At 47.0% G+C, this 25,380-nt stretch overlaps 1 protein-coding gene across 3 annotated transcripts in view; it reads left to right on the top strand.

Annotated features, from left to right (window-relative positions):
• EHMT2 (euchromatic histone lysine methyltransferase 2) overlaps nt 1-25,380 on the top strand; it is a 38,631-nt gene that overhangs the window by 6,222 nt on the left and 7,029 nt on the right. Inside the window, exons 5-21 of one of the 3 annotated variants that reach the window (XM_081901378.1) lie at nt 32-104; nt 1,189-1,289; nt 2,615-2,758; nt 5,109-5,261; nt 7,954-8,068; nt 8,930-9,031; nt 10,742-10,887; nt 11,802-11,945; nt 13,757-13,986; nt 14,819-15,007; nt 15,827-15,909; nt 17,986-18,113; nt 19,932-20,054; nt 20,450-20,551; nt 21,842-21,946; nt 24,504-24,658; nt 24,761-24,928. In XM_081901378.1, the coding sequence (XP_081757504.1) occupies nt 32-104; nt 1,189-1,289; nt 2,615-2,758; nt 5,109-5,261; nt 7,954-8,068; nt 8,930-9,031; nt 10,742-10,887; nt 11,802-11,945; nt 13,757-13,986; nt 14,819-15,007; nt 15,827-15,909; nt 17,986-18,113; nt 19,932-20,054; nt 20,450-20,551; nt 21,842-21,946; nt 24,504-24,658; nt 24,761-24,928 (2,261 nt within the window). Of the gene's footprint in view, nt 1-31; nt 105-1,169; nt 1,290-2,614; nt 2,759-5,108; nt 5,262-7,953; nt 8,069-8,929; nt 9,032-10,741; nt 10,888-11,801; nt 11,946-13,756; nt 13,987-14,818; nt 15,008-15,826; nt 15,910-17,985; nt 18,114-19,931; nt 20,055-20,449; nt 20,552-21,841; nt 21,947-24,503; nt 24,659-24,760; nt 24,929-25,380 lie in introns of those variants that run through there. The other 2 variants (XM_081901379.1, XM_081901380.1) reach the window with 2 other exon arrangements.

The raw sequence follows: 25,380 nt of genomic DNA on the forward strand, positions 1-25,380 counted from the left end.
TTTATATGGTTTAATCCTTCTCTTTCCGAAGGTCCCCGAAAAGCGAGTCTCTGAGATGCTGCATTTCCGAGTCTCTGATGACCTCAGGAGCATTGAAGAACCAGGTATGGCTTGGTGCGCTCCAGATATTTTCAACTGCAAGTTCTGGAGGGTCGCAACACCAGAATGGGCCTTTTCTGTGGTGACTCCCTGCTTGTGGAATGCTCTTCCTAGGGAGGCTTGTCTGGCGCCATTGTTATATAGCTTTAGGTGCTAGGCCTTTCCTCTGTAACCAGGCCTTTGGCCTTTAACTATCTGTGGCCTTTTAGAAGTGGGAAGGATGATTGAAATGTATTTGTCTTTCCTCTTGGTTTTAATGTTCCTATGTGTAGGGTTGCCATATGTCCAGGAACATCTGGACGTACGGCAGCTCAACAACTTTTATCCGGATTTTTACTGTTGGAAATATGACAACCCTGATCTATGTGGGAAGGGACGCGGGTGGCGCTGTGGTCTAAACCACAGAGCCTAGGACTTGCCAATCGGAAGGTCGGCAGTTCGAATCCCCGCAACGGGGTGAGCTCCCGTTGCTCAGTCCCTGCTCCTGCCAACTTAGCAGTTCAAAAGCATGTCAAAGTGCAAGTAGATAAATAGGTACCGCTCTTGCGGGAAAGTAAACGGCGTTTCCGTGCGTTGCTCTGGTTCTCCAAAAGTGGCTTGGTCATGCTGGCCACATGACCCGGAAGCTGTACGCCGGCTCCCTCGGCCTGTAAAGCGAGATGAGCTCCGCAACCCCAGAGTCGGTCACGACTGGACCTAATGGTCAGGGGTCCCTTTACCTTTAATCTATGTGGGAGGTTTGGGTTATAAGTACCGTATTTTTTGCACCATAACACTCACTTTTTTCCTCCTAAAAAGTAAGGGGAAATGTCTGTGCGTGTTATGGAGGGAATGCCTACGGGTGGCATGCCTACGGATTTTTCTCCTCTAAAATCTACGTGCGTGTTATGGTCGAGTGCGTGTTATAGAGCGACAAATACGGTAATTTTCTGTTGCCCTGAGCAAGATAAAGGAACTAATATTAAATAATGATGATGATGATGATGATGATATTGTAATCCTAAGCTTCTGGGAGACAGCAGGTTGATTAAGGCTCCTTTGGAGTCTGTCAGAATTATATTTCCATTTCCCCTGCTTTTCCTTCCAAAGAGGAACCTGCCAAGCGTAGAAAATATGATTATATGGCTGATGCCCTGCACAAAAGGATGCCCCTCTCTCTCCAGCGGTCAAGTCCCAGAGCTACAACTGAGGTACGACTCCTTTTCCCCTTCTTTGCTTTTCTTCAAAGGTTTGTAAAAAATAAACATTCAGATTATGTCAGGTTCTGATCAGGGCTCTCTATCAATAGAGTAGAGAAATCTTAACTGGTCAATCTGACCATTTGTGGTGGATCTGCGGGGCAATCCTATGCATGACTACTCAAAAGTAACATTGAATTGAATGAGACTTGCTCCCAAGTTGGTGTGTACATAGGATCACACACAGAGGCCCACACTGAGAAGACCCTGCAGTTCCCTCCCAGAGTGGTTTAGCAATCAAGCCCTCTTCCCAGGGAACTCTGGGAAACGTAGCTCTGTGAAGGGAATAGAGGGCTCCCTCAGAAGTCTCAGCACCCTTAACAAACTACAGTTCTCATGATTTTTGTGGGGGAACCATGACTGTTTAAAATGGCACAATCGTGCTTTAAATATATATTACAGATGTGAAACCAGTCTTTTGAATTCCCTTCCTGAAAGGTTTTTCTGGCCATTGTCTTTTTTTAAAAAAATAATATTTATTACTTTTAAACCTTGCAAAAAAGAAAAAGAAGAAAGAAAAAACAATACAATATATAAACAATACACAACGCAACATTAACACATTAAACTAAACAAGACAGAGCAAAAACAATTTAAAAAACATACATCATACCGTTTCAATACCCTCTCTTTCATTCCCTTGTTTCATCAACCTCCTCTCACCTCCCTTTTTGTTTTCCACTTCTATTAATTGTTTCAGCAATTCCTTTCCATCTTTCTCTATTTTCTGTCATATAATTAACTTAACATATTTTAACCTTATTTTCCATTAATACTTATTTATACTTAACTCCTTGTAACATTTCTACTAAAGCCATATAATTTCATTCCAACATTCTTCTAACACTCATTAATTTTACAGTATTTCTATAAATAGACTTTAAACTTTTTTCCAATCTTCTTCCACCGTCTCTTCTCCCTGGTCTCAGATTCTGCCAGTCATTTCCGTCAATCCCATATAGTCCATCAACCTGGTGATCTTCTGTCCGAGGCTCTTAACTCCATTGTCTGTGTTTTGTTTGGAGATTTTTTTATTTTTTATTTTTGGTGCCCAAGGGCTCGTAGGGGAGGGCCTCTATAATTTGTCCTGGCCTTTTAGTTTGGCATAGTTTTACGCTGCCATTTCTAACTTGCTGATTTGTAACCCGCGGTATCTTTTAAACTGTTGCTTTATTTGGTATTCCTGAGCTTTTGCCGTGCATAAGCCGCTCTGAGCACTACGGTTAACGAGTGACTAACTATTAACCACCAGCGCATAAACATTTGTTCCTTCCCAGATCACTGTGACGGAAGAGATGACTGCTCCAGCCACTGCCTCGCAGGAGGAGAGGAGTCAGGAATGGGAGACCGAGGTGGGGGATGACTTCAGCCTCTTCTACGACAGCTACTCTGTCGACGGCCATGCTGATTCCGACAGCAAGGTAATGCCAAGCAAGACGGGGCTTGTCTCTCATAGGGCGGGTGGCGCTGTGGTTTAAACCACTGAACCTCTTGGGCTTGCCGATCGGAAGGTCGGCGGTTCTAATCTGCGCGACAGGGTTAGCTCCTGTTGCTCTGTCCCAGCTCCTGCCAACCTAGCAGTTTGAAAGCACACCAGTGCAAGTAGATAAATAGGTACCACTCTGGCAGGAAGGTAAAGGGCGTTCCCATGCACTCTGGTTTCCGTCACAGTGTTCCGTCACAGGTTTAGTTATGCTGGCCACATGACCCGGAAAGCTGTCTGTGGACAAATGGTGGCTCCCTTGGCCTGAAAGCAAGATGAGCGCCGAACCCCATAGTCGCCTTTGACTGGACTTAATCGTTCAGGGGTCCTTTACCTTTTACCTTTTGTAGGGCTGAGTGGTAGGTAAGAACATAAGCAGAGCCTTGCCGGATCAGACAAAAGGCTTATCTAGTCTCGTAATCTGGGGAACCGGGTTCGTGTCTCTGCTCCTCCACTTGCAGCTGCTGGGTGACCTTGGGCTAGTCACACTTCTCTGAAGTCTCTCAGCCCCACTCACCTCACAGAGTGTTTGTTGTGGGGGAGGAAGGGAAAGGAGAATGCTAGCCGCTTTGAGACTCATTCAGGTAGTGATAAAGTGGGATATCAAACCCAAACAACTGTTCTCACTTCATGGAGTCCCTCAGGGCTCTCATCTTGTAAGGCCCTTCATCCGACCTGCTTTGTGCTTCTTCTTTGAGCACTTTTGCCTTGCTGGAATGTGCCCTTGAACTCTGGCTTATCTGAATGGAGAGATAAGGGCGTAGGAAGCCCATTTAGCTCAGTGTTGCCTACACTGTCTGGCAGCAGCTTTCTGAGATTTCAGGCAGGGAGATGGTGGGGATCGAGCCTGCGACCTTCTGCATGCAAAGCAGATGCTCTTCCGCTCAGCTGCAGGCCTTAATACCTGAGAGATGCAGGTGCGTGACTATAGAAGCCTCTGCCTTTTGTGTGGCTTGACTGTATCCTATTGTATAAGGAAGGATTTCTCAAACTTGGGTTTCCCGCTGTTTTTGGAGCACAACTCCCATCATCCCTAGCTAGCAGGATCAGTAGTCAGAGACATTGAGAATTGTAATACAGTGGTACCTCAGGTTAAATACTTAATTCATTCCGGAGGTCCATTCTTAACCTGAAACTGTTCTTAACCTGAACACCACTTTAGCTAATAGGGCCTCCTGCCTCCGCCGCACATTTCTGTTCTCATCCTGAGGTAAAGTTCTTAACCCGAGGTACTATTTCTGGGTTAGCGGAGTCTGTAACCTGAAGCGTCTGTAACCTGAAGCATATGTAACCCGAGGTACCATTGTAATAACAACAACAACAATAATAATAATAGTAAATTTATTACTTATACCCCGCCAATCTGGCTGGGCCACTCTGGGCGGCTTCCAACAGAATATTAAAAACATAATAAAACATCAAACATTAAAAACTTCCCTAAACAGGGCTGCCTTCAGATGTCTTATAAAAGTCAGATACAGTGGTACCTCGGGTTACATACGTTTCAGGTTACATACGCTTCAGGTTACAGACTCCGCTAACCCAGAAATAGTACCTCGGGTTAAGAACTTTGCTTCAGGATGAGAACAGAAATCGTGCTCCGGTGGAGCGGCAGTAGCAGGAGGCCCCATTAGCTAAAGTGGTACCTCAGGTTAAGAACAGTTTCAGGTTAAGTACGGACCTCCAGAACGAATTAAGTACTTAACCAGAAGTACTACTGTAGTTGTTTATTTCCTTGACATCTGAAGGGAGGGCGCCACTACCGAGAAGGCCCTCTCCCTGGTTCTCTGTAACCTCACTTCTCGCAGTGAGGGAACCGCCAGAAGGCCCAAAACCAAAAATTGTAGTCCAAAAACAGCTGGAGACCCAAGTTTGGGAAACCCTTGTATAAGAGCTGCATCTGTTGTTCTGATCGCCTTTGCCTCTGGTCATGCGGCCTTCAGAAATTTGCCTGCAAGGGAATTTGGCCCTCTGGTGGAGAAATGTTCCTCATCCCAAGTCTGGATTGCCTGAGGTATAGATGCTCTGTGGCTTCACAGAAAAAGGATGCCCCTTCTGGATACACATAAGACACCCAAATGTTCAGAATATTTGCCCTGAGAAACTGACCGCTGGTTTTCCTAGGTAGCAAAGGACCATTAGGGCTGTGTGAGCCCGTCCTGTAGTTGTTTCCACAGTGAGTGACATGTGCCCTTCTCCCTCTTGACTGCTGTAGACGTCTCCTGTTCAGCATCAAAAGCACAGATTTCTGAATTCACGCTGTCACCCCCCCCTTTTTTGCCTGACAGTCTGATGCAGATGTTGCTGGAGAGCATATGAGTGAGGAGGAAGAAGAGGAGGAAGAGGAAGAGGAGGAAGAAGAAGAGGAGGAGGAAGAGGACGACGAAGATGACGACGAGGAAGAAGATGAAGACGAAGAGTCGGGTAACCTCTCTGACAGGGTAAGTTGAGGCTTGCCTTTCCATGTTTTTAAATTCTTTCTTCTTTTAACCAATCTTCCACAACCAGGTGCCCTCCAGATGTTTTAGACTATAACTCCCATCAGCCCCGGCCAGGAGAGCTAATGGTCAAGGATTAAGGGAGTTGTAGTCCAACAACTTCAGGGCAGCTAAAGGGCAGGGGAAACTTGTTTTCTCTTTCATTGCGTTCTAAATTTTAATTCCCCCCCTCGTTGTCACCCCACACACTATACATTTCATTCCATTCATTTTTGTTTTTACCCTCTTCTTGCCTCCCACCCCGTTTTTCTTCCCTTTTCTCTATAATTTGTTTTTCTGCATTCACATTATTCGCTCCCTTTCCAGTTACAATCCTGTGCCTACCTGTGAGTAAGTCCCATGGAACTCTGTGGAAGCTTAAACCCTGAGTAGACATGCAGTCGGCTTGCTGTATGCAAGCCTGATTGATTGTTAACCCTCTCTGGGACAAGGGAATAGCGGACAGGTTTCCTAACAACTCTCAGCACCCTTAACAAACTGCAGTTCCCAGGATTCCCTTGGGAGAAGCCACGGCTGTTTAAAGTGGTATCAGAGTTGTCAGGAGCCAGCCAGCAATAAATCACAGGGTGTAAATGAAGTTACTGTATTTTTCGCTCTATAGGACACACTTTTTCCCCTCCAAAAATTAAGGAGAAATGTGTGTGCGTCCTATGGAGCGAATGCAGGCTCCTTGGCTTCAGCGATAGCAACACGAAGCCTCCGAAGTGCTTTGCGTTGCTTTCGCTGAAGCCTGGAGAGCGAGAGGGGTCGGTGCGCACCAACCCCTCTTGGTCTCCAGGCTTCAGGGATAGCCGCCTGAAGCCTCTGGAGCGCAGCGGGAACTCGCTTTGGGTTCCTTTTGCTGAAGCCGGGAGAGCAAGACTCTCCCGGCTTCAGCAGAGAGGGAGAGCTGCGCAGCACCGCTTCGGCGAAGCGGGAGGAGAAATGGAAGGGTCTCCGTTTCTCCTGCTGCTTTGCTGAAGGGGCGCTGAGCAGAGAGAGGGAGAATTCCCCCCCCCTTCTCCCCCTCCTATGGTCCGGTGCGTCCTATAGAGCGAAAAATACAGTAACTCTTTATTAGAAGAAACAAGGTTTGCTCTAGGGTGCCAGGCCTAATGAATAGAGCAACTCTTCTCGGTAGGTCTTGCCGCGTGGCATACCTGTCAACGTTTTCCCTTTTTTTAAGGGAAATTCCCTTATTCCGAATAGGATTCCTCGCAAGAAAAGGGAAAAGTTGACAGCTATGCCCTGTGAGGCAGTTGTGGGGACCGCTGCCTACGTCTCCTTCTCCCCTGGGTCCTTCCCAAGTAATCTGAGACTCCGTCACACACCTGTCTCTGCTCCTCCCTCTTCATACCTCTTCTGGTCCTGGGAGACCAAGGCGGAGGGGAGCTGGTCGCAGCAGGAGGGGGAGACACTTTGACTTCTTCACCAGCCTGACTCAGCTCTGCCTCTTGGCCCCCTCTCGCCTCCTGCTTCAGCTTCCGCCTCTGATTTTAGATTTTCTCTTCCTCAGCTTCTTCCTGCTCACTTAGCCCTGTGACCTCTTCAGTTTCCAACACCTCCTCCTCCCAGTCTTCACCCTCTGACCACTCATTGTCGTCTCACCACTTCTCCCCAGGCTCTGAGCCTTCTTCCCTTGGGGGTTACCCAGTTTAATAATAATAATAATAATAATAATAATAATAATAATAATAATAATAATAATAATATCTTTATTGTCATTGCCCCCTCTCAGGGACAACGAAATTTCAACCGTGTGGGGTGATTGTGGCCTCAGAATACTACTACTACTACTACTACTACTACTAATATATTATTTGTACCCTTCCAATCTGGCTGGGTTTCCGCAGCCACTCTGGGCGGCTTCCAACAAAATATTAAAATACAATAATCTGTTAAATATTAAAAGCTTCCCTAAACAGGGCTGCCTTCAGATGTCTTCTAAATGTCTGGCAGTTGTTGTTCTCTTTGACATCTGGTGGGAGGGCGTTCCACAGGGCGGGTGCCACTACCGAGAAGGCCCTATGCCTGGTTCCCTGTAACTTGGCTTCTCACAGTGAGGGAACCACTAGAAGGCCCTTGGCGTTGGACCTCAGTGTCTGGGCAGAACGATGGGGGTGGAGATGCTTCTTCAGGTATACTGGACTGAGGCCATTTAGGGCTTTAAAGGTCAGCATCAACACTTTGAATTGTGCTCGGAAATGTACTGGGAGCCAGTGTGGTTCTATCAAGACTGGTGTTATGTGGTCTCGGCCGCTCCCAGTCACCAGTCTAGCTGCCGCATTCTGGGTTAGTTGTCATTTCTGGGTCACCTTCAAAGGTAGCCCCACATAGAGCGCATTGCAGTAGTCCAAGCGAGAGATAACTAGAGCATGCACCACTCTGGCGAGACAGTCTGCGGGCAAGTAGAGTCTCAGCCTGCGTACCAGATGGAGCTGGTAGACAACTGCCCTGGACACAGAATTGACCTGCGCCTCCATGGACAGCTGGGAGTCCAGAATGACTCCCAGGCTGTGCACCTGGTCCTTCAGTATAAGGCAGCTCCTTATATGTTCCTAAGTGGAGAAGCCAGATGTGGAACTCAAAGCCTCCCGATCGAACGACAGCACCTTCCTCAGACCGTTTTCTCACCCTGCCCCTTTTCCTGCTCCAGAGTGCAGCCTCCAGCTCCAAACGAAAGGCCCGGAAGCGCTGGCGGAACGACAGCCCCTGGGTGAAGCCGATGCGCAAACGGAAGCGCAAAGAACCCAACCCCAAGGATGCCAGAGGTGAGTGCTTGTCTAATGGCTCCAGAGCCACGACCTGGGATGGGAGGGAGAAAGTTGGGAAGATGAAGCCACAACGAGAGCAGGACAGTGGTACCTTGAGTTACAGATGCTTCAGGTTAAGGACGCTTCAGGTTACAGACTCCGCTAACCCAGAAATAGTACCTGTTGGAATTCTGCCTGGGTCAGAGGAACAGCTTTACAGTAACAGTACCTCGGGTTAAGAACTTTACCTCAGGATGAGAACAGAAATCACATGGCAGCAGCAGGAGGCCCCATTAGCTAAAGTGGTACCTCAGGTTAAGAACAGTTTCAGGTTAAGAACGGACCTCCAGAACAAATTAAGTTCTTAACCCGAGGTAGCACTGTACCAGTAAGACATGGTTAGGGAACCTCCAGGTGTTGCTGGACTCCAACTCCCATCAGCCCCAGTCAGCATGGCCAGGGACGATGGAAGCTGTGATTTCACAACATCTGGAGGGCCACAGCTTTCCCCCCTTTCCCCCCTTGTAGCGCTAAGTAATACAAAACCCATGATGTGGTGTGTTGTATATTGGCCAGGCCCGTCCAGTGTATCCTCACAGCCCTTCTGTCTCTCTCAGCCGAGGCTGTGCTGCTCCGTCTGTAGCCCCAGACGATGTTAAACCGCCATTTCCCAGAAGTCCTAGACAGCATGGCCAATGGCAATGGATGATGGGATTTGTAGTCCAACGATATTTGGAGGGCCTCCGTGAGGCTTGACATCCTTGCAGTGGAATTTGGCATGATTTTTTTAAAAAGATGAAGTGCAGAGGCACCTGGCAGGCTGGAATGGTTGTCTTCCCTTCCCTTCTGACATTCCTTTTTCTCTTTCTCCCTCTCCAGGGCTGAATGGTGGCCCAGCAACCACACAGAGCGAGTACACGGAGGTGCCTCTTGGCTGTTTGGAGCTGCCCAACCAGGGGGCACTGTCCCCCAACAATGCCGGTGCGTCCAAACCCAGCTATGAATTTGTGGGTTGGGTGGCTTTGAGCAAGCCTTGTTCACTACTTCCTTGTTCGCCTCTTGCGCTCGCTGGGACTGATGGGAGTTGTAGTCCATCTGAAGGTCGCAGGAGGTTGACCTAAGAGAAGTTTTCATGCCTGTGTCCTCCACAGTGGATGGAGCTTAAGAGACTTTGCCTCAGTTTAAAATAACCTCTTTTAACACTGGGCAGGCTGGTGATCAGGAAGCGATGGTGGCAACAGGCCCCTTCTTAGGAGACTGGAAGATCTTGACCACTGATAGCAAATGCAGAATGAGGTCTCCTTGCTCCTCAACCCAACTGGGTATCCAGTAGACTTCATTTAGGAATTGCGATGTCTTCATGCAAACTCATACCCAAGTTTTCAAAAACTGATTTGTCTTGTTGCTCTGTGTTTATGTGCAACTAGTTTTAATTTGTCTTTGAAAGCAATCTTAACGGCCTGGGTCGCCCCAGAATAGAAGGCAAGGAGAATTGTTAAAAAACTTATTTGAATATTATTCACATCCATTGGCTATAAATAGGAGACATCAGGGCAAAACTCTTTACCGTTAGGCAAGTTGAGGTGGTTTGCCTCAGGTGTCAGATTTTACTGGTTCTGCCTCAAGATTCATTTTGAAAAGTCACTCACTAATTGTCATTTTTTTATATTGATACTGTTATTTTCACAAACTGAGGAGACTTAAAAAACCCCAAACAGAATTCAAGTGAAGTTCTTGTTAAAGGGATATAATTATTTAAGATGTCTGTCCTTTTAATGAGAACTGTTCTGCTCTATAGTTTGGTACTGTTATTCTGACAAATTGAGGAGGCTTTTTTTAAAAAACCAAAAAAACCCCACCCCAAGCAGTATTCAAACATAGTTCACATTAAAAGGATATAATATGTTGTTGTTGTTGTTGTTGTTGTTGTTGTTGTTGTTGTTGTTATTCTTAATACTCCACCCATCTGGCGGGGTTTCCCCAGCCACTCTGGGTGGCTCCCAACAGAATAATAATAATAATAATAATAATAATAATAATAATAAAGCGATAAAACGTCAGACATTAAAAACTTTAATGCCATTAAATAAACAAACAAACAAATAAATAAAATAAATCATTACTTATACCTCACCCATCTGGCTGGGCCTCCCCAGTCACTCTGTGAAACTCCCAACATAATAAAAACACAATAAAAACTTCCCTAAACAGGGCTGCCTTCAGGTGTCTTCTAAAAGTCAGATAGTTGTTTATTTCCTTGACATCTGATGGGAGGGTGTTCCACAGGGCGGGTGCCACTACCGAGAAGGCCCTCTGAATATTATTAAAGATACCTCTCCATTTAACGAGAACCGTATTATATTCTCCGTAATGTACATTTTAAGTATTTAGGAGGATTAAATTGATTGGAATGCTAACGCCAGTGAAGATGCCATTTTAAAACTTTGCTGCTCACGTGCATTAAGATCGCTCCACGAACATAAATAGCTAGCTTAAAAGTGTTTTCAACCTCAAGTGCCAAACGCCATTTCTGTAAAGGGTTAATAGAGGAGGGTTTTGGATGCAACTTGTGCGACCAGGGGATGGTTGCAGCATCCAGGGAGAAGGCTATGCAGTAGAGGCAGGGTTTTGTTTTGTGAAAAGCAGCCATTTCTGGGTCCTATTTCCTCCCCTTTTTCTTTCCCGCCACAGGGGTGTCGAATGAGACGAGTTCTCTGGAGACGGAGCGCTTTGAGGAGTTGCCCCTCTGCTCCTGCCGCATGGAAGCTCCAACCATTGAGCGCCTCAGCCAGCAAGCTGGAAATCAATGCATGGCAACTGAGAGTGCAGATGGAGAGGTAGGAAAATAGGGAAAATCTGGAAGAAGCTGTTATTGAACATATATTAGAGGCCTCGTCCTCCTCCTTTTGCCCCGTTACAACCCCAGAGATCCATTGCAGGCCCTTCATTTATTATAAAGCATCATCGTTTTTCCTTTTAGCAGCAAACTCAGGTGACGAGTGCCAACAGAAATGGAACTCAAGTGCAGCCACTGAGGAAAATGAGAGGGAGGTATCGGCTGCTCAGGGCTGCCCCAAAGTTTGCATGTGCATATATATATGTATTTTGAAACAATTAAACCTTAAGGGGACAGAACAAAAAAACAGATCCATCAGCAACCCAGTGAGGACGACTTATTCTCAGTTGTTACAGAATGCAGAGCTTCAGCTGGAAAAGAAAACCAAGGGGGTGTTTGTGGAAGAGTGGAATGATCTTGTCTGGAGGAAATTGTTTGCGGTGGCCAGCAGGCCAGAAATGCTTTTAATTACTGTAGTTAAAAAACCGGCTGTCTGGAACCCTGAATGGGAGTGCCCTGTTAGGAAAAGGATACACTGCAATGTTTTGTTCCAGGTTCTAATGGTTAAGCATAAGAATCACTAGCGATGGTGATGAAAGCGATTACTATTGTTATTATCGCCATCGTTATCATTATTACCTGTGCATGTCATGCATCAGGTTCAGCCGATCAGGAGACATATCTCTCTCTCTCTCTCTCCCTCTCTCTCTCTCGGACTCAAATGGAAGAAGAATGGCAAAATGTCTCTGAAAGGTGTTGTGCATGTACACAGAAACACAGACGCTGATTGATTGATTGATTGATTGAGAGGAGCATTTGGGCATGTGAGCAGTCTAAAGCAGTATTGCCCTGCCTCACTGTGAGTCGTAGGCCGGAGAGAGCAAGAGAGCGACCATCTTGTTTGCTTATTCACAGCTGAACGGCTGCAGCAGCAGCATCTTGAAGCGGGAGACGATGCGTCCCTCCAGCCGCGTTCCCCTCATGGTCCTGTGCGAGGCCCACCGAGCCAGGATGGTGAAGCATCACTGCTGCCCTGGGTGTGGCTACTTCTGCACCGCGGTGAGGAAAGGAAACCCGAAGGAGGGTGTTTGGTTTGCAGGGCTTGCTAGCAAGTCACAATTGGGGAGGCATCGCCAGAACTCATGAGGCGTCTGAGAGGAAGATCGTGATTCCAGATTGCGCCTATCTGTGCTGGGCCCTGGCGAAAGAACATAGTATGGCCTCAAAACAGATGAAGCCACCACATGTATTATTATTATTAATTAAATTTGTGTACCACACAGACCGGCAAGTCTCAAAGCTAGGTCTGGGTCTGGGTCTGGTCTGTGCCCAAATGGATGATCCTTTGAGAATCCCATGATGAAAGAAACGTGGAATATAAATGTTGCTGGCAGTTGTTGTTTTTTAGGGCTGAGGGAATAAAAGTGTAGATGAGAACATAGCTGGATAAGGCCAAAGGCTCATCAAGTCCAGTATCCTCTAGATGCTTCTGGAAAGCCAGCAAGCAGGTGCCCAACTTGCGAGTCCTACCAACAGGTATTCATGTTGTGAACCGCCCTGAGATCGATGGGTATAGGGTGGTATACAAATTTAATCAATAATAATATTCGGAGGCGGGACGCGGGTGGTGCTGTGGGTTAAACCACAAAGCCTAGGACTTGCCGATCAGAAGGTCGGCGGTTCAAATCCCCGTGACGGGGTGAGCTCCTGTTGCTCGGTCCCTGCTCCTGCCAACCTAGCAGTTTGAAAGCACGTCAAACTGCAAGTAGATAAATAGGTACCTCTCCGGCAGGAAGGTAAACGGCGTTTCCGTGCGCTGCTCTGGTTCTCCAGAAGTGGCTTAGTCATGCTGGCCACATGACCTGGAAGCTGTACGCCGGCTCCCTCGGCCAATAAAGCCAGATGAGCACCACAATCCCAGAGTCGGCCACAACTGGACCTAATGGTCAGGGGTCCCTTTACCTTTAATATTCAGAGGCATGCTGCCTTTGACAGTGGAGGCAGACCTGCCATGGCTGATCCAGCCTTATCTTCCCATGAATTTATCTAATCCTCTTTTTAAGCCGCCCAAGCCAGTGCCCATCTCGGCATCTTGGGGCAGTTTAATACTTGGAGCCAGACCAGGGGCAAGCCAAGGTCCCTTGAGGCCTGTTGTTGAGGCTCAGGTCTGAGCTGCAGCAGCAAGGGCCAGGCTTCCAATATTTACACTAGGCCCTGTCAACCCAGAGAGGTTTCTTACATCTTGACAGTTGCCAAGGCCCTTTGCTTCCCACCCTTGTTTGCTGCCTTTGTCTGGAGAGGGCTCTGGGACACTTCTGGAAGCTCAGCCATCGAGCTCAGGAGTTTCCTGAGGACTCCCGTACCTACAGGACCGCCTCTCCCGATATGCCCCACAGAGGATCTTAAGGTCCATATATAGCAACACCCTAGAGGTCCCGGGCCCTAAGGAAGTTAGATTAGCCTCAACCAGAGCAGGGCCTTCTCAACAGTGGCTCCGGCCTGGTGGAACGCTCTGCCTCATGAGACCAGGGCCCTGCGGGATCTGATTTTTTTCCGCAGGGCCTTTGGCTTGGAATCAACTTGATCCCCTTCCCCTCTTTCTTTTTCCCTTTCTCCTTCTGTGATGAAACTCCTATTTGGGGACTTCCCTGGCTTTTTTCTGGCCCATGTAGTCTGGACAGCTGTATTCTAATCAATTTGGTGTTAGCCGCCCTGAGCCCGGTCTTGGCTGGGGAGGGCGGGGTATAAATAAAAATTTTTTTTTTATTTTTTATTATTATTATTATTATTATTATTATTATTATTATTATTATTATTATTTATTTCCCTTGCCCCTTTCGGATCCTTCACGGCCTGTTTTCCTGCCCCAGGGCACCTTTTTGGAGTGCCACCCTGACTTCCGCGTGGCCCATCGCTTCCACAAGGCCTGCGTGTCGCAGCTCAACGGCATGATCTTCTGTCCGCACTGTGGGGAAGATGCTTCTGAGGCCCAGGAGATCACGATAGCCAAGGCGGACACCTCCACTCCTGTCCCCATTCCACCTTCTCACGGCCAGGGAGCTCCTGAGAGCACAGGCCGTGCTGACACTACCCAGCCCAGGTGAGACCAATGCTGGCCAGCTAGGAACCAGGACCTCTGGCTCCTCAGAAAAGGAATAATGCGGGCTTTTCCTTGGTGACTTACGTTTTTAGGCATTAAGCCTAAAATAAAACATTGTACAAAACATTTACAGTATGCATTTATTTCTCATCTCTCTCAGAGATGAGAAATAAATGCATAATTGTATTTTTTAATTTTTTTAAAATTAATTTTATTAAATAATACAAGAATATAAAAAACAAAAAACAAATTTCAATCACATGCATATATACATAATTATTTTCATATTTCTAGCAATGTTTAGAAAAGAAGGAAAAAAGAAAGATTAGACAATAGAAAAATATTTACCATAAACAATGCATAATTGTAGCAAAGAGCTATGATTCCCAGAGTTCCCTGGGAAGAGGGATTGTTAAACCACTCAGGGAATTGGAGCTCTGTGAGGGTTCTCCTAATAGCACCAGTAGAAAACTACAGTTCCCAAGATTTTTTGGGGGTGGGTGGGGGGAAGCAAGTCTGTTACAGGGGTGTCATTGCACTTTAAATGTACAGTGGTACCTGAGGTTAATTACTTAATTCGTTCTGGAGGTCTGTTCTTAACCTGAAACTGTTCTTAACCTGACGCACCACTTTAGCTAATGGGGCCTCCCGCTGCTGCCGCGCCACCACTGCACGGTTTCTGTTCTCATCCTGAAGCAAAGTTCTTAACCTGAGGTACTATTTCTGGGTTAGCTGAGTCTGTAACCTGAAGCGTATGTAACATGAAGTATATGTACCACTGTGTAGTGTATACAAGATTATTTCACAGGTCTGTGTGATCTCCTTTCCTCAGTGCTCGGATGCGGGGGGGCTCAAGCGTAGAGCCCCCGCAGGACGATATGGCGGGTCTCGGCCCAGGGATCGACAGTGCGGGGCCACGGCTGACCCTACCAAACGGGGCAGTACTGTCCGCTCAAGGCCTGCCTCCAGGGCCCGGCCGGGAACAACTGGAGCGAGCCCTGGTGGTGCAGGAATCCGAGCGGTAAGTGAAGCGCTCTCTCTCTCTCTGTTTTCATGGAAGCAAGACTGGCTATTATTGGGACGCGGGTGGTGCTGTGATCTAAACCACTGAGCCTCTTGGGATTGCTGATCAGAAGGTCGGCAGTTCAAATCCCCGCAACGGGGTAAACTCTCGTTTCTCTATCCCAGCTTCTGCCAACCTAGCAGTTCGAAAGCACACCGGCGTAAGTAGATAAATAGGCACCTCTGCGGCAGGAAGGCAAACAGCGTTTCTGTGCACTCTGGTTTCCGTAACAGTGTCCCATTGTGCCAGAAGCGGTTTAGTCATGCTGGCCACACGACTCGGAAAGCTGTCTGTGGACAAAGGCCGGCTCCCTCGGCCTGAAAGTGAGATGAGCGCCGCAACCCCATTGTCGCCTCTGACTGGATTTAGCCATCCAGGGATCCTTTACCTTTATTACTGTTTTTATTGTATTGGTGAATATTTATTAACTTCAAGCAGTGTCGTGGGGTTTTACAGTAAAGCAGATTAGGAGCAATTTTAAAGATGTGCTTGTGAGGCAAAGGCATCGGCCTTCCTCTTATTTATTTTGTCATATATCGGCTGCATTTATATCCCACCTTTTTCTCCATGGAGCTCAAGGGCACTCGCATGGTTCTCCACTGGGTCATTTAATCCCTGCAACAACCCTGTGAAGTAGGTTAAGCTGAGAATGAATCACTGGCCCAACGTCACCCAGTGAGCTTCCTGGCCAAGTAGGGGTTCAAACTGTGGTCTCCCAGGCCGTAGCCCGACACTCTAACAGCCACAACACACTGGCTCCTTTGTGATCTCTCTCAGGCGCAAGAAGCTGCGTTTTCACCCCCGCCAGCTCTATCTCTCGGTCAAGCAAGGGGAGCTCCAGAAAGTGGTCCTGATGTTGCGTAAGTTCCTCTGAGCATCCTTTTCTCTCATCCTCTGCGTTGTAGACATTCAGATGGGGAGGCTAGTGGCAAAAACAAGCATACAGTGGTACCTCAGGTTAAGTACTTAATTCGTTCCGAAGGTCCGTACTTAACCTGAAAGTGTTCTTAACCTGAAGCACCACTTTAGCTAATGGGGCCTCCTCCTGCTGCTGCGCTGCCGGAGCCCGATTTCTGTTCTCATCCTGAAGCAAAGTTCTTAACCCGAGGTACTATTTCTGGGTTAGCGGAGTCTGTAACCTGAAGCGTATGTAACCTGAAGCGTCTGTAACCTGAGGTACAACTGTACTTTAAAAAATTTAAAAAGGCCTGGTTTTGACCTCTAAAGCCTTTAACGGCTCAGGACTTCAGTACCCCCCAGGACCACCTCTTTCCATATGAACCTACCTGGACCCTGAGATCATTTGAGGCCCCTTCTTCGTGTGCCCCCCACCCCACCCCACAAGAGGTCTGGAGGGTGGCAACACAAGAAAGGGCCTTCTCTGCAGTGGCTCCCTGTCTGTGGAATGCTCTCCCCAGGGAGGTTCGCCTGGTGCCTTCATTATACACCTTTAGGCGCCAGGCAAAAACATTCTTCTTAAACCAGGCCTTTGGCTGATTGATATCCAATGCCCTTTTAAAATGTGTTGGGGTAGTTTTTTTGTTTTTATTATGTGGTTTTATATTGTAACCTCCCTGAGACCTGTGGGTATAGAGCAATATACAAATTACATAAAAATTAATTAATTATGACTGGATTATAATTAATTAACAGAGTATCCTCATAATATGGCTAAGAGGTGGTTTGGGAATGCTCTCGTGGGCTGCATGCTTTAAAACATTTCTACAGTGGAACCTCGAGTTGCGAACCTGATCCGTGCGGGAGGCACGTTCGCAACCCACAGCGCCGCGTCTGCGCACGGACGGGTTGCGATTCGGCTCTTCTGCATCTGAAGGCAGCCATTGTTTAGGCAAGCTTTTAATGTTGGATGCATTACTGTATTTGAATATTTGGTTGGAAGCTGCCCAGAGTGGCTGGGGAAGCCCAGCCAGAAGGGCGGGGTACAAATAATAAATTATTATTATTATGCGCAAAGCGTGATGTGGTGCTTCTGTGCATCCGCAAGCGCCGAAACCCGGAAGTAACCCGTTCCGGTACTTCTGGGTTCGGCGCGGTGCGCAACCTGAAGCATCTGTCACCCGAGGTACCACTGTATAGTGGTGCCTCGCAAGACGAAAAGAATCCGTTCCGCGAGTCTCTTCGTCTTGTGGTTTTTTTGTCTTGCGAAGCAAGCCCATTAGCGGATTAGCGCTATTAGCGGCTTAGCGGGCTTAGCGGATCAGCTGATAAGCGGATCAGCGGATAAGCGGCTTAGCGGATCAGCTGTTTAGCGGCTTAGCGGATCAGCTGTTTAGCAGCTTAGCGGATCAGCTGTTAAGCGGCTTAGTGGCTTGGGAAAAAGGCGGGGAGGAAAAAAAACCCCGCAGGAACTCACAAGACATTTTCGTCTTGCAAAGCAAGCCCTTAGGAAATTCGTTTTGCGAAGCACCTCCAAAACGGAAAACCCTTTCGTCTAGCGGGTTTTCCGTCTTGCGAGGCATTCATCTTGCGGGGCACCACTGTATCTGTTTTTGCAAACTGTGTCTCAGCATCCATCAATTTCAGTAGGCAGCGTATGAAGACGTCTAGGGCACAAGCGTTGGGGACCCATGAGTGCATGCAAAACCCCTCTTGCCTGGGGAAGGGCCGCAGCTTAGTGGGCAGTGGACCCAATGGTCTGACTCTGTATAAAGCAGCCTCCTCTGTTCCCTTGGGGTTTTGTGAGCTCTCAAACGGAATGCGCACAGACCCCTGACGGTTTCGAGGAGGACCTTGTGGAGAGAGCAGTGAAAAGACAGGTTTCTTTCCCAGTCTTTCAATGCCTCTTCATGCCCAAGGACTGAAATCCGTGTTAGGGAGATTAGCGACTTGCTTTTTACAGCCGCTTCTGCATGCGCTTGGGAAGTAGCCCTGAGGCGTCCTGCTTAGCAAGTTGCTTTATCTCTCTCGGCTCCCAGACGTCTGCCCTTCCTTTCCAGTGGACAGCTTGGACCCCAATTTCCAGAGCGAGCAGCAGAGCAAGCGATTCCCGCTACATGCCGCGGCGCAGAAGGGCTTCCTGGAAATCTGCCATGTCCTGCTGCAGGTGCGACACGTGTGTGTGTGTTTGTGTCGTGTGTCTGTGCATTTTGTTAGTAAAATTCAGCTCCGGTCCTCCGAGCTGATACGGCTCATCTTCACTTGAGCCCAGCAGAGTATAAAACACGCAGAGTCCGCAACAGAAGGATGAGGCAGGTATGGCTACATTGCTAAGCTTTATTTCTAAGCTATGCAGAGAGCATACAAATCTACATCTTGTCTCTGTGAGAAGCAGAGAGCAACTCCAACAACGAAACGACAGAACAAGGAAACAGGAAACCAGTAAACGTCACATCCCGTCTCCCTTTCCCGTGGCAATCCAACAGTATCTGGACTGTGGAATGAAAACATAGTCCTGTGACTACCAGCACTTGCTCAGTGAGGGAAACAGAAACTAACACATTTGGGCCTCTGCTGCCTTTCTAGCCTCTCCTGAATACAAGCTGAACTCTTTGCCCTGAACTCCCATCCCCACAATTTGCAACTGGAACAGGAAAGAAAGAAACATAAACCAGGGTGGATTTAAATCAATTTGATTTAAATCACACTTTAAATCACTAGTCAGTGATTTGATTAAAAAAAATTTTTTTTACAGAAAGACTCATGCCTGCTGGTATAATCTCAATATTTACAACCAGATGAAGATTTCATTTTTGAAATAATAAATTTTCAGAGTAGTTTTTACAGTTATATTAAAAATTACTGATTTGGTTATACAGTGGTACCTCGGGTTAAGTACTTAATTCGTTCCGGAGGTCCATTCTTAACCTGAAACTGTTCTTAACCTGAAGCACCACTTTAGCTAATGGGGCCTCCCGCTGCCACCGCGCCACCAGAGCACAATTTCTGTTCTTATACTGAAGCAAAGTTCTTAACCCGAGGAAATATTTCTGGGTTAGCGGAGTCTGTAACCTGAAGGGTCTGTAACCTGAGGTACCACTGTACTGTTAGAAATACGCAGAACGATAATTATGAAATTATTGTGAGGTTTAATAAGTTAACTGTTTATATCTGGACAATTTTTCTGCTGGAAGGAGAAAAACAATCATTTTCTTAATAGCAATTTAAACAATTTATTTAACTAAAACAATAACATATGTATCCGTGTTTGTTAACTGATGTGGTTAAACAATTTTTTAAAACAACAACAACCGTAGACTTTGTTTTAACACACATGAAAAACTTAAAACAAATCCTTCTTTCCTGATGAATAGCACTTGGACTATAATGTATCTTAAATTGAAAACTAGCTTTAGAAAGGTTTTTCCTCCAAAAGCATTTTATTTTAAAAATCCAATTTAAATATAAAAAATTCTGATTTAAATAAATAAATAAAAATGGATTTTATTTATTTAAAATCATTGTTTTTTATCTACCCTGAAATAAACATCATGACAGCAAAAAGTAAGAACAAACAAAACTCCATGGCCAGTTGTCATTGGCAAGAATATTCCATCCGTTTGATCTGTATAACTATCTGCAGTTTTGCCCCATCTTATCTTCCCAATCCTTTTTCTTCTTATATTCTTTAGCCTTCCCTTCACCAACTCTGCCACCTTCAGCCACTCAAACTTTTCTAATATCTCTGCCCATCCTTCCTCGATGACATACAAATTAGGTCTATCTTTGTTGGTTGACTAAACTAGGCCTTTCCTACAAACTAGGCCTATCCTATCCTATGAACTAGGTGAGCCTATCCTATGAACTAGTTGACTTAGTCAATTTAGTGTCTGGCTAAACTGTTTAGTGTGACATGTGAGCTAGGTTTGGGCTTGCACAGTGGGGAATATACAAGCCCTTTTTAACTTTTCTTCTTCTTCCCCAGGCTGGTGCCAATATAAACACGGTGGACAAGTTACGCCGGACCCCGCTGATGGAGGCTGTCGCAAACAACCACGTGGAGTTAGCGCGTTACCTGGTCAAAAGGGGCGGCTGCGTTTACACTAAGGTCAAGAAGAGAATTATTATCTGTGTGGATGAGAGTGGGGGAGGCGCCCCTCTTAGAGGGATATTTGGGCTGTTTGTGAGAGGGTTTCATTGTAGGGGCAGAGATGCCATTTACTGTATTTTTCGCTTTATAAGATGCACTTTCCCTCTCCTAAAAAGTATGGGGAAGTGTGTGTGCGTCTTATGGAGCGAATGCAGGTTCCATGGCTTCACGTTGCTTTCGCTGAAGCCAGGAGAGCGAGAGGGATCGGTGCCACTGGTACCACTGAATCGGTGCCACAGGTACCACTGAATTGATGTGTTTGCCACCACTGGATTCCTTCAGGATGAAGGAATAAATCAACCACAATAAATAAATTTCTGCTGGTTTTTATCATCCCGGTGGTGCCACTGCAGGAGGATGATGGCTCTACCTGTCTCCATCACGCTGCCAAGAATGGAAACGTGGAGATGGTCAGCTTGCTGCTCTCCACAGGGCAGGTGGACGTCAACGCCCAGGTGAGTATAGGGCTCGTTGCAAGTGGAAATTGGGGCGGACTTGCATTGTTCCCCCTCCCCCCTCCACATCTTGGTCTGTGCATGTTTATTATTTTGTGGCACTTACACACTCACACATATCTCTGTGTAAATAGTCGAAGCTGTGTACGAGGGAGCAAAAATATTTAAAACAGATTTATTGAAAACAGCAGTTCTACAACTATTTTTTGTGAAAACACACACTGAAGTACAGCAATGCTTAAAATGAATTATTTAGGTGGTTTGTAAACTGCTTGGTCAAAGAGCTCTTCATGCGGTACAGAAATGAAATTGTAATTAAAGTATAGATACTGTATTTTTCGCTCTATAGGACGCACTTTTCCCCCTCCAAAAATGAAGGGGAAATGTGTGTGCGTCCTATGGAGCGAATGCAGGCTCCTTGGCTTCAGCGATAGCAACGTGAAGCCTCCGAAGCGCAGAGGGAGCGCTTCCTCTGCGCTCCGGAGGCTTTGCGTTGCTTTCGCTGAAGCCTGGAGAGCGAGAGGGGTCAGTGTGCACAGACCCCTCTCGCTCTCCAGGCTTCAGGGATAGCTGTCTGAAGCCTTTGGAGCGCAGCAGGAACTCCCTGAAGCCTTTGGAGCGCAACGGGAACTTGCGGGTTCCTTTTGCTGAAGCCGGGAGAGCAAGACTCTCCTAGCTTCAGCAGAGAGGGAGAGCTGCGAAGCGGGAGGAGAAATGGAAGGGGCTCCGTTTCTCCTGCCACTTCTCTGAAGGGGCGCTGAGCATAGAGAGGGAGAATTTTTTCTTCTTCTCCTCCTCTAAAACAAGGTGTGTCCTATGGTCGGGTGCATCCTATAGATCGAAAAATACGGTAAAATCCACAAACTGGTTTAAGAAACAAGTATGCCTGAAACCATCATTGTTGAGGACAAACATATAAAAAGTAAAAACAAACAAAATGAATATCGGTAACTAAATCATGTTTGGGTAGCCTCCCTCACTGAATAAAGGTTTTCTGCAAGTGTCTAAAGCAATGCCTCATGTCATAATAGACATTATAATTATTTATTTGGGAGAGATTTGCTTTGTTCTTGCACTGGAGGTCCAATTCTCAGCAGGTGAAGGGAAAGTCCTCTTGATAGAACTGTATCTGCAAGATAGATCTGTATCTGGCACCTTGACCTTGAACTTGCCCCAGCAGCTAATTGGCAGGCAATGCAATTCTCCCAATAGCACACAACCGCCTTTTGAGCCACAGGCCTTCTGTTGCCATCACACAAGCCTCCTCTCTCTCTCTTTTCCCATGTTTAGGATAGCGGCGGTTGGACCCCCATTATCTGGGCTGCTGAGCATAAGCACATTGAGGTGATCCGCATGCTTCTCACCCGTGGAGCCGACGTCACGTTGACTGACAATGTATGTGAGTTTTTGGTCCCCTGGCTCCCGTGCAGGATGAGCTCAGGCCTGCAAAGCTGGCGCAAAAGGAAAAGTGGGTGGGGCTTGCTCTAGATTAACTAGAGGTTGCGTCTGCACGTGCTCAGAAACAAGGGGGCCAAATGGACTGTACCACTTTGGCCTGCAGGTGGGGAGAGGGGTTATATAATAAAAATAATAAAAATAAAAATTAATAATAATAAAAATTAATAAAAATAAAAAATAATAAAAATTTATTATTTATACCCCGCCATCTGGCTGGGCCTCCCCAGCCACCCTGGGCGGCTTCCTACTGAATATTAAAAGCAATACAGCATTAGACATTAAAAACTTCCCGAAAGAGGGCTGCCTTCAGTTGTCTTTTAAAAGTAAAATAGTTGTTTATTGCCTTGACATCTGCTGGGAAGGTGTTCCACAGGGCGGGCGCCATTACCGAGAAGGCCCTTTGCCTGGTTCCCTGTAACCTCACTTCTCGCAATGAGGGAACCGCCAGAAGGCCCTCGGCACTGGATCTCAGTGTCCGGGCTGAACGGTGGGGGTGGAGACGCTCCTTCAGGTATACTGGACCGAGGCCGTTTAGGGCTTTAAAGATCAGCACCAACACTTTGAATTGTGCTCGGAAACGTTATGGGGTTGTTTTGTTTTTATTCGTGATTGTATCATGTATTTTGTGTTTTTAATTTTTCATTTTTATGCTGTGAACCACTCTGATATCTTTGGATGAAGGGCAGTAATAATAATAATAATAATTTATTATTTATACCCCGCCCATCTGGCTGGGTTTCCCCAGCCACTCTGGGCGGCTTCCAACAAAACACTAAAATACAATAACCTGTTAAACGTTAAAAGCTTCCCTAAACAGGGCTGCCTTCAGATGTCTTCTAAAAGTTTGGTAGTTATTTTTCTCTCTGACATCTGGTGGGAGGGCATTCCACAGGGCGGGTGTCACTACTGAGAAGGCCCTCGGCGCTGGACCTCAGTGTCCGGGCAGAACCATGGGGGTGGAGATGCTCCTTCAGGTATACTGGACCGAGGCCATTTAGGGCTTTAAAGGTCAGCACCAACACTTTGAATTGTGCTTGGAAACGTGCTGGAAGCCAGTGTAGTTCTTTCAGGACTGGTGTTATATGGTTTCGGCGGCTGCTCCCAGTCACCAGTCTAGCTGCCGCATTCTGGATTAATTGCAGTTTCCGGGTCACCTTCAAAGGTAGCCCCACATAGAGATCATTGCAGTAGTCCAAGCGAGAGATAACTAGAGCATGCACCACTCTGGTGAGACAGTCTGTGGGCAGGTAGGGTCTCAGCCTGCGTACCAGATGGAGCTGGTAGACAGCCGCCCTGGACACAGATTTGACCTGCGCTTCCATGGACAGCTCTGAGTCCAGAATGACTCCCAGGCTGCACACCTGGTCCTTCAGGGGCACAGTCACCCCATTCAGGACCAGGGAGTCCTCCACATCCAACCACCTACTGTCCCCCCAAAACAGCACTTCTGTCTTGTCATCCTCAACCTGTTAGCCACCATCCATCCTCCAACCGCCTCCAGACACTCACACAGGACCTTCACTTATCAAATTTATCACAAATTTAATAATTATTAATAATATTTTTTAGAAGAAAATGTGCATTCACGTTTTTAAAAAGCACACAACTCTCTGCCAATAGAAAGCACTGGAAATGTTCTAGCCTACCTCTTAATGTGCTGGTTTTCTGTTGTTTTTAATGTGGGTGAGCATTCCATAAATGTGACCCCCATCCCACTTGAAGCCTTGAGTGGTACAGTCCACCCAGTCACCTCAACGTTCTGTCACCCCCTTCTGCTGCACTTGTGGTTCTGACCCTGAAGCCTGTTGCTTTCTAACAAGTGGGATAATCAGTTCAACTTGCATAGATCTGCATGGGAGAAATGCATATCCATCGTGACCTAGTAGCTGTTTGTAAAACAGAGCAAAGAGGAGAATTGGGCTCCGGAACTCCCTGGTGTAAGACTTTTTATTGCAGCTCCATGCGTTTCAGAGATGAACACTAGAGCGACGTGAAACGTGTGCAAGTTTTTGTTTTTTTTAAATAAGATTTTATTAAAGCTTTTTCATAACACAAGAAGATAAAAGAAACCAGTCTAAATAAAAACAAAACCAGAGAGAGAGAAAAAAGAAAATGCCAAAGGAACACCCAAAATTAGAAGAAAAATAAAAAGGACTTCTGATTTTAATTCTGTCCGTTACATAAAATAAATTATTCAAAATATTCACTCAAGAACGACTCCCAACTGATCTACTTTAAGTTAGGCAAGCATGCACGTTCTTAAAATTTAGAGAAGCCCTGTTCTTATCAAGTAACTATAGCTTGAAAAAGCACCAGAAGGAATCTTCATTCTCTCAGCGCGCCTGCTGAACGCGTAGAGCTACAATCAAAAGTCTCTCCTAGTGTTCTCTTTGCTCTGTTCCTTTATGCTGCCTTTCCTCCCTTGCAATAATAGTAACCCCCCCCCCAGACAGAATCATATCCTCCTGTAACTCCTCCCTCTTCTCCCAACCAGGAAGAGAACATTTGCCTGCACTGGGCCTCCTTCACGGGGAGCGCGGAGATTGCGGAAGTCCTGCTGAACGCCCAGTGCGACCTCCACGCGGTCAATTTCCACGGAGACACGCCTCTGCACATAGCCGCGCGGGAGAGCTACCACGAGTGTGTCCTGTAAGACCGGCCAGGGTTCCCTTCCGCATTGCAGGGGGGTTGGAGGCAGGCTGGGCGCCACGACACCTTTGGCTCTAATCCTCTCTTCCTCCCCCTGTGCAGCCTCTTCCTGTCCCGGGGGGCCGACACTGAAGTGCGGAACAAAGAAGGGGACACTCCCTTGGACCTGACCTTGGAGAACTCGGAGGTGTGGTTTGCCCTGCAGCTGAACCGCAAGATCCGGCAAGGGATCATGAACCGCTCCGTGCGCACTGAGCGCATCATCAGCAGGTGCGTTTGAGGTCGTGTCTGTTTGAGGGAAGGGGGTCTGCCACCAACCCCTCCCTCCTGGACAAGGTGGTGCTTGTATGGCTGTCTCTGTGTGGACCTAGCAGAGAATTGCATCCATTCTGTCTCAGCAGCAGCAGCAGCAGCAGCAGTAGTAATAATAATAATAATAATAACAATAAAGTGGTACCTCTGGCTGTGAACGGGATCGTTCCGGAGGCCCGTTCGCAACCTGAAAAGAATGCAACTCACGTCTGCGGACGTGCGGGTCGCGATTCACCGCTTCTGCGCATGACATCATTTTGCGCGTCTGTGCATGGGCGAACGGCGAAACCTGGAAGTAACCTTTTCCGTTACTTCCGGGTCACCGCGGGACGCAACCTGAAAACGCACAACTTGAAGCACTACTTTAGCCTCCTGCTGCCGCCACGCCGCCAGAGCACAATTTCTGTTCT

This window comes from Podarcis melisellensis (assembly GCF_964234715.1).
Source record: "Podarcis melisellensis genome assembly, chromosome: 2".
NCBI classification, from domain to species: domain Eukaryota; kingdom Metazoa; phylum Chordata; class Lepidosauria; order Squamata; family Lacertidae; genus Podarcis; species Podarcis melisellensis.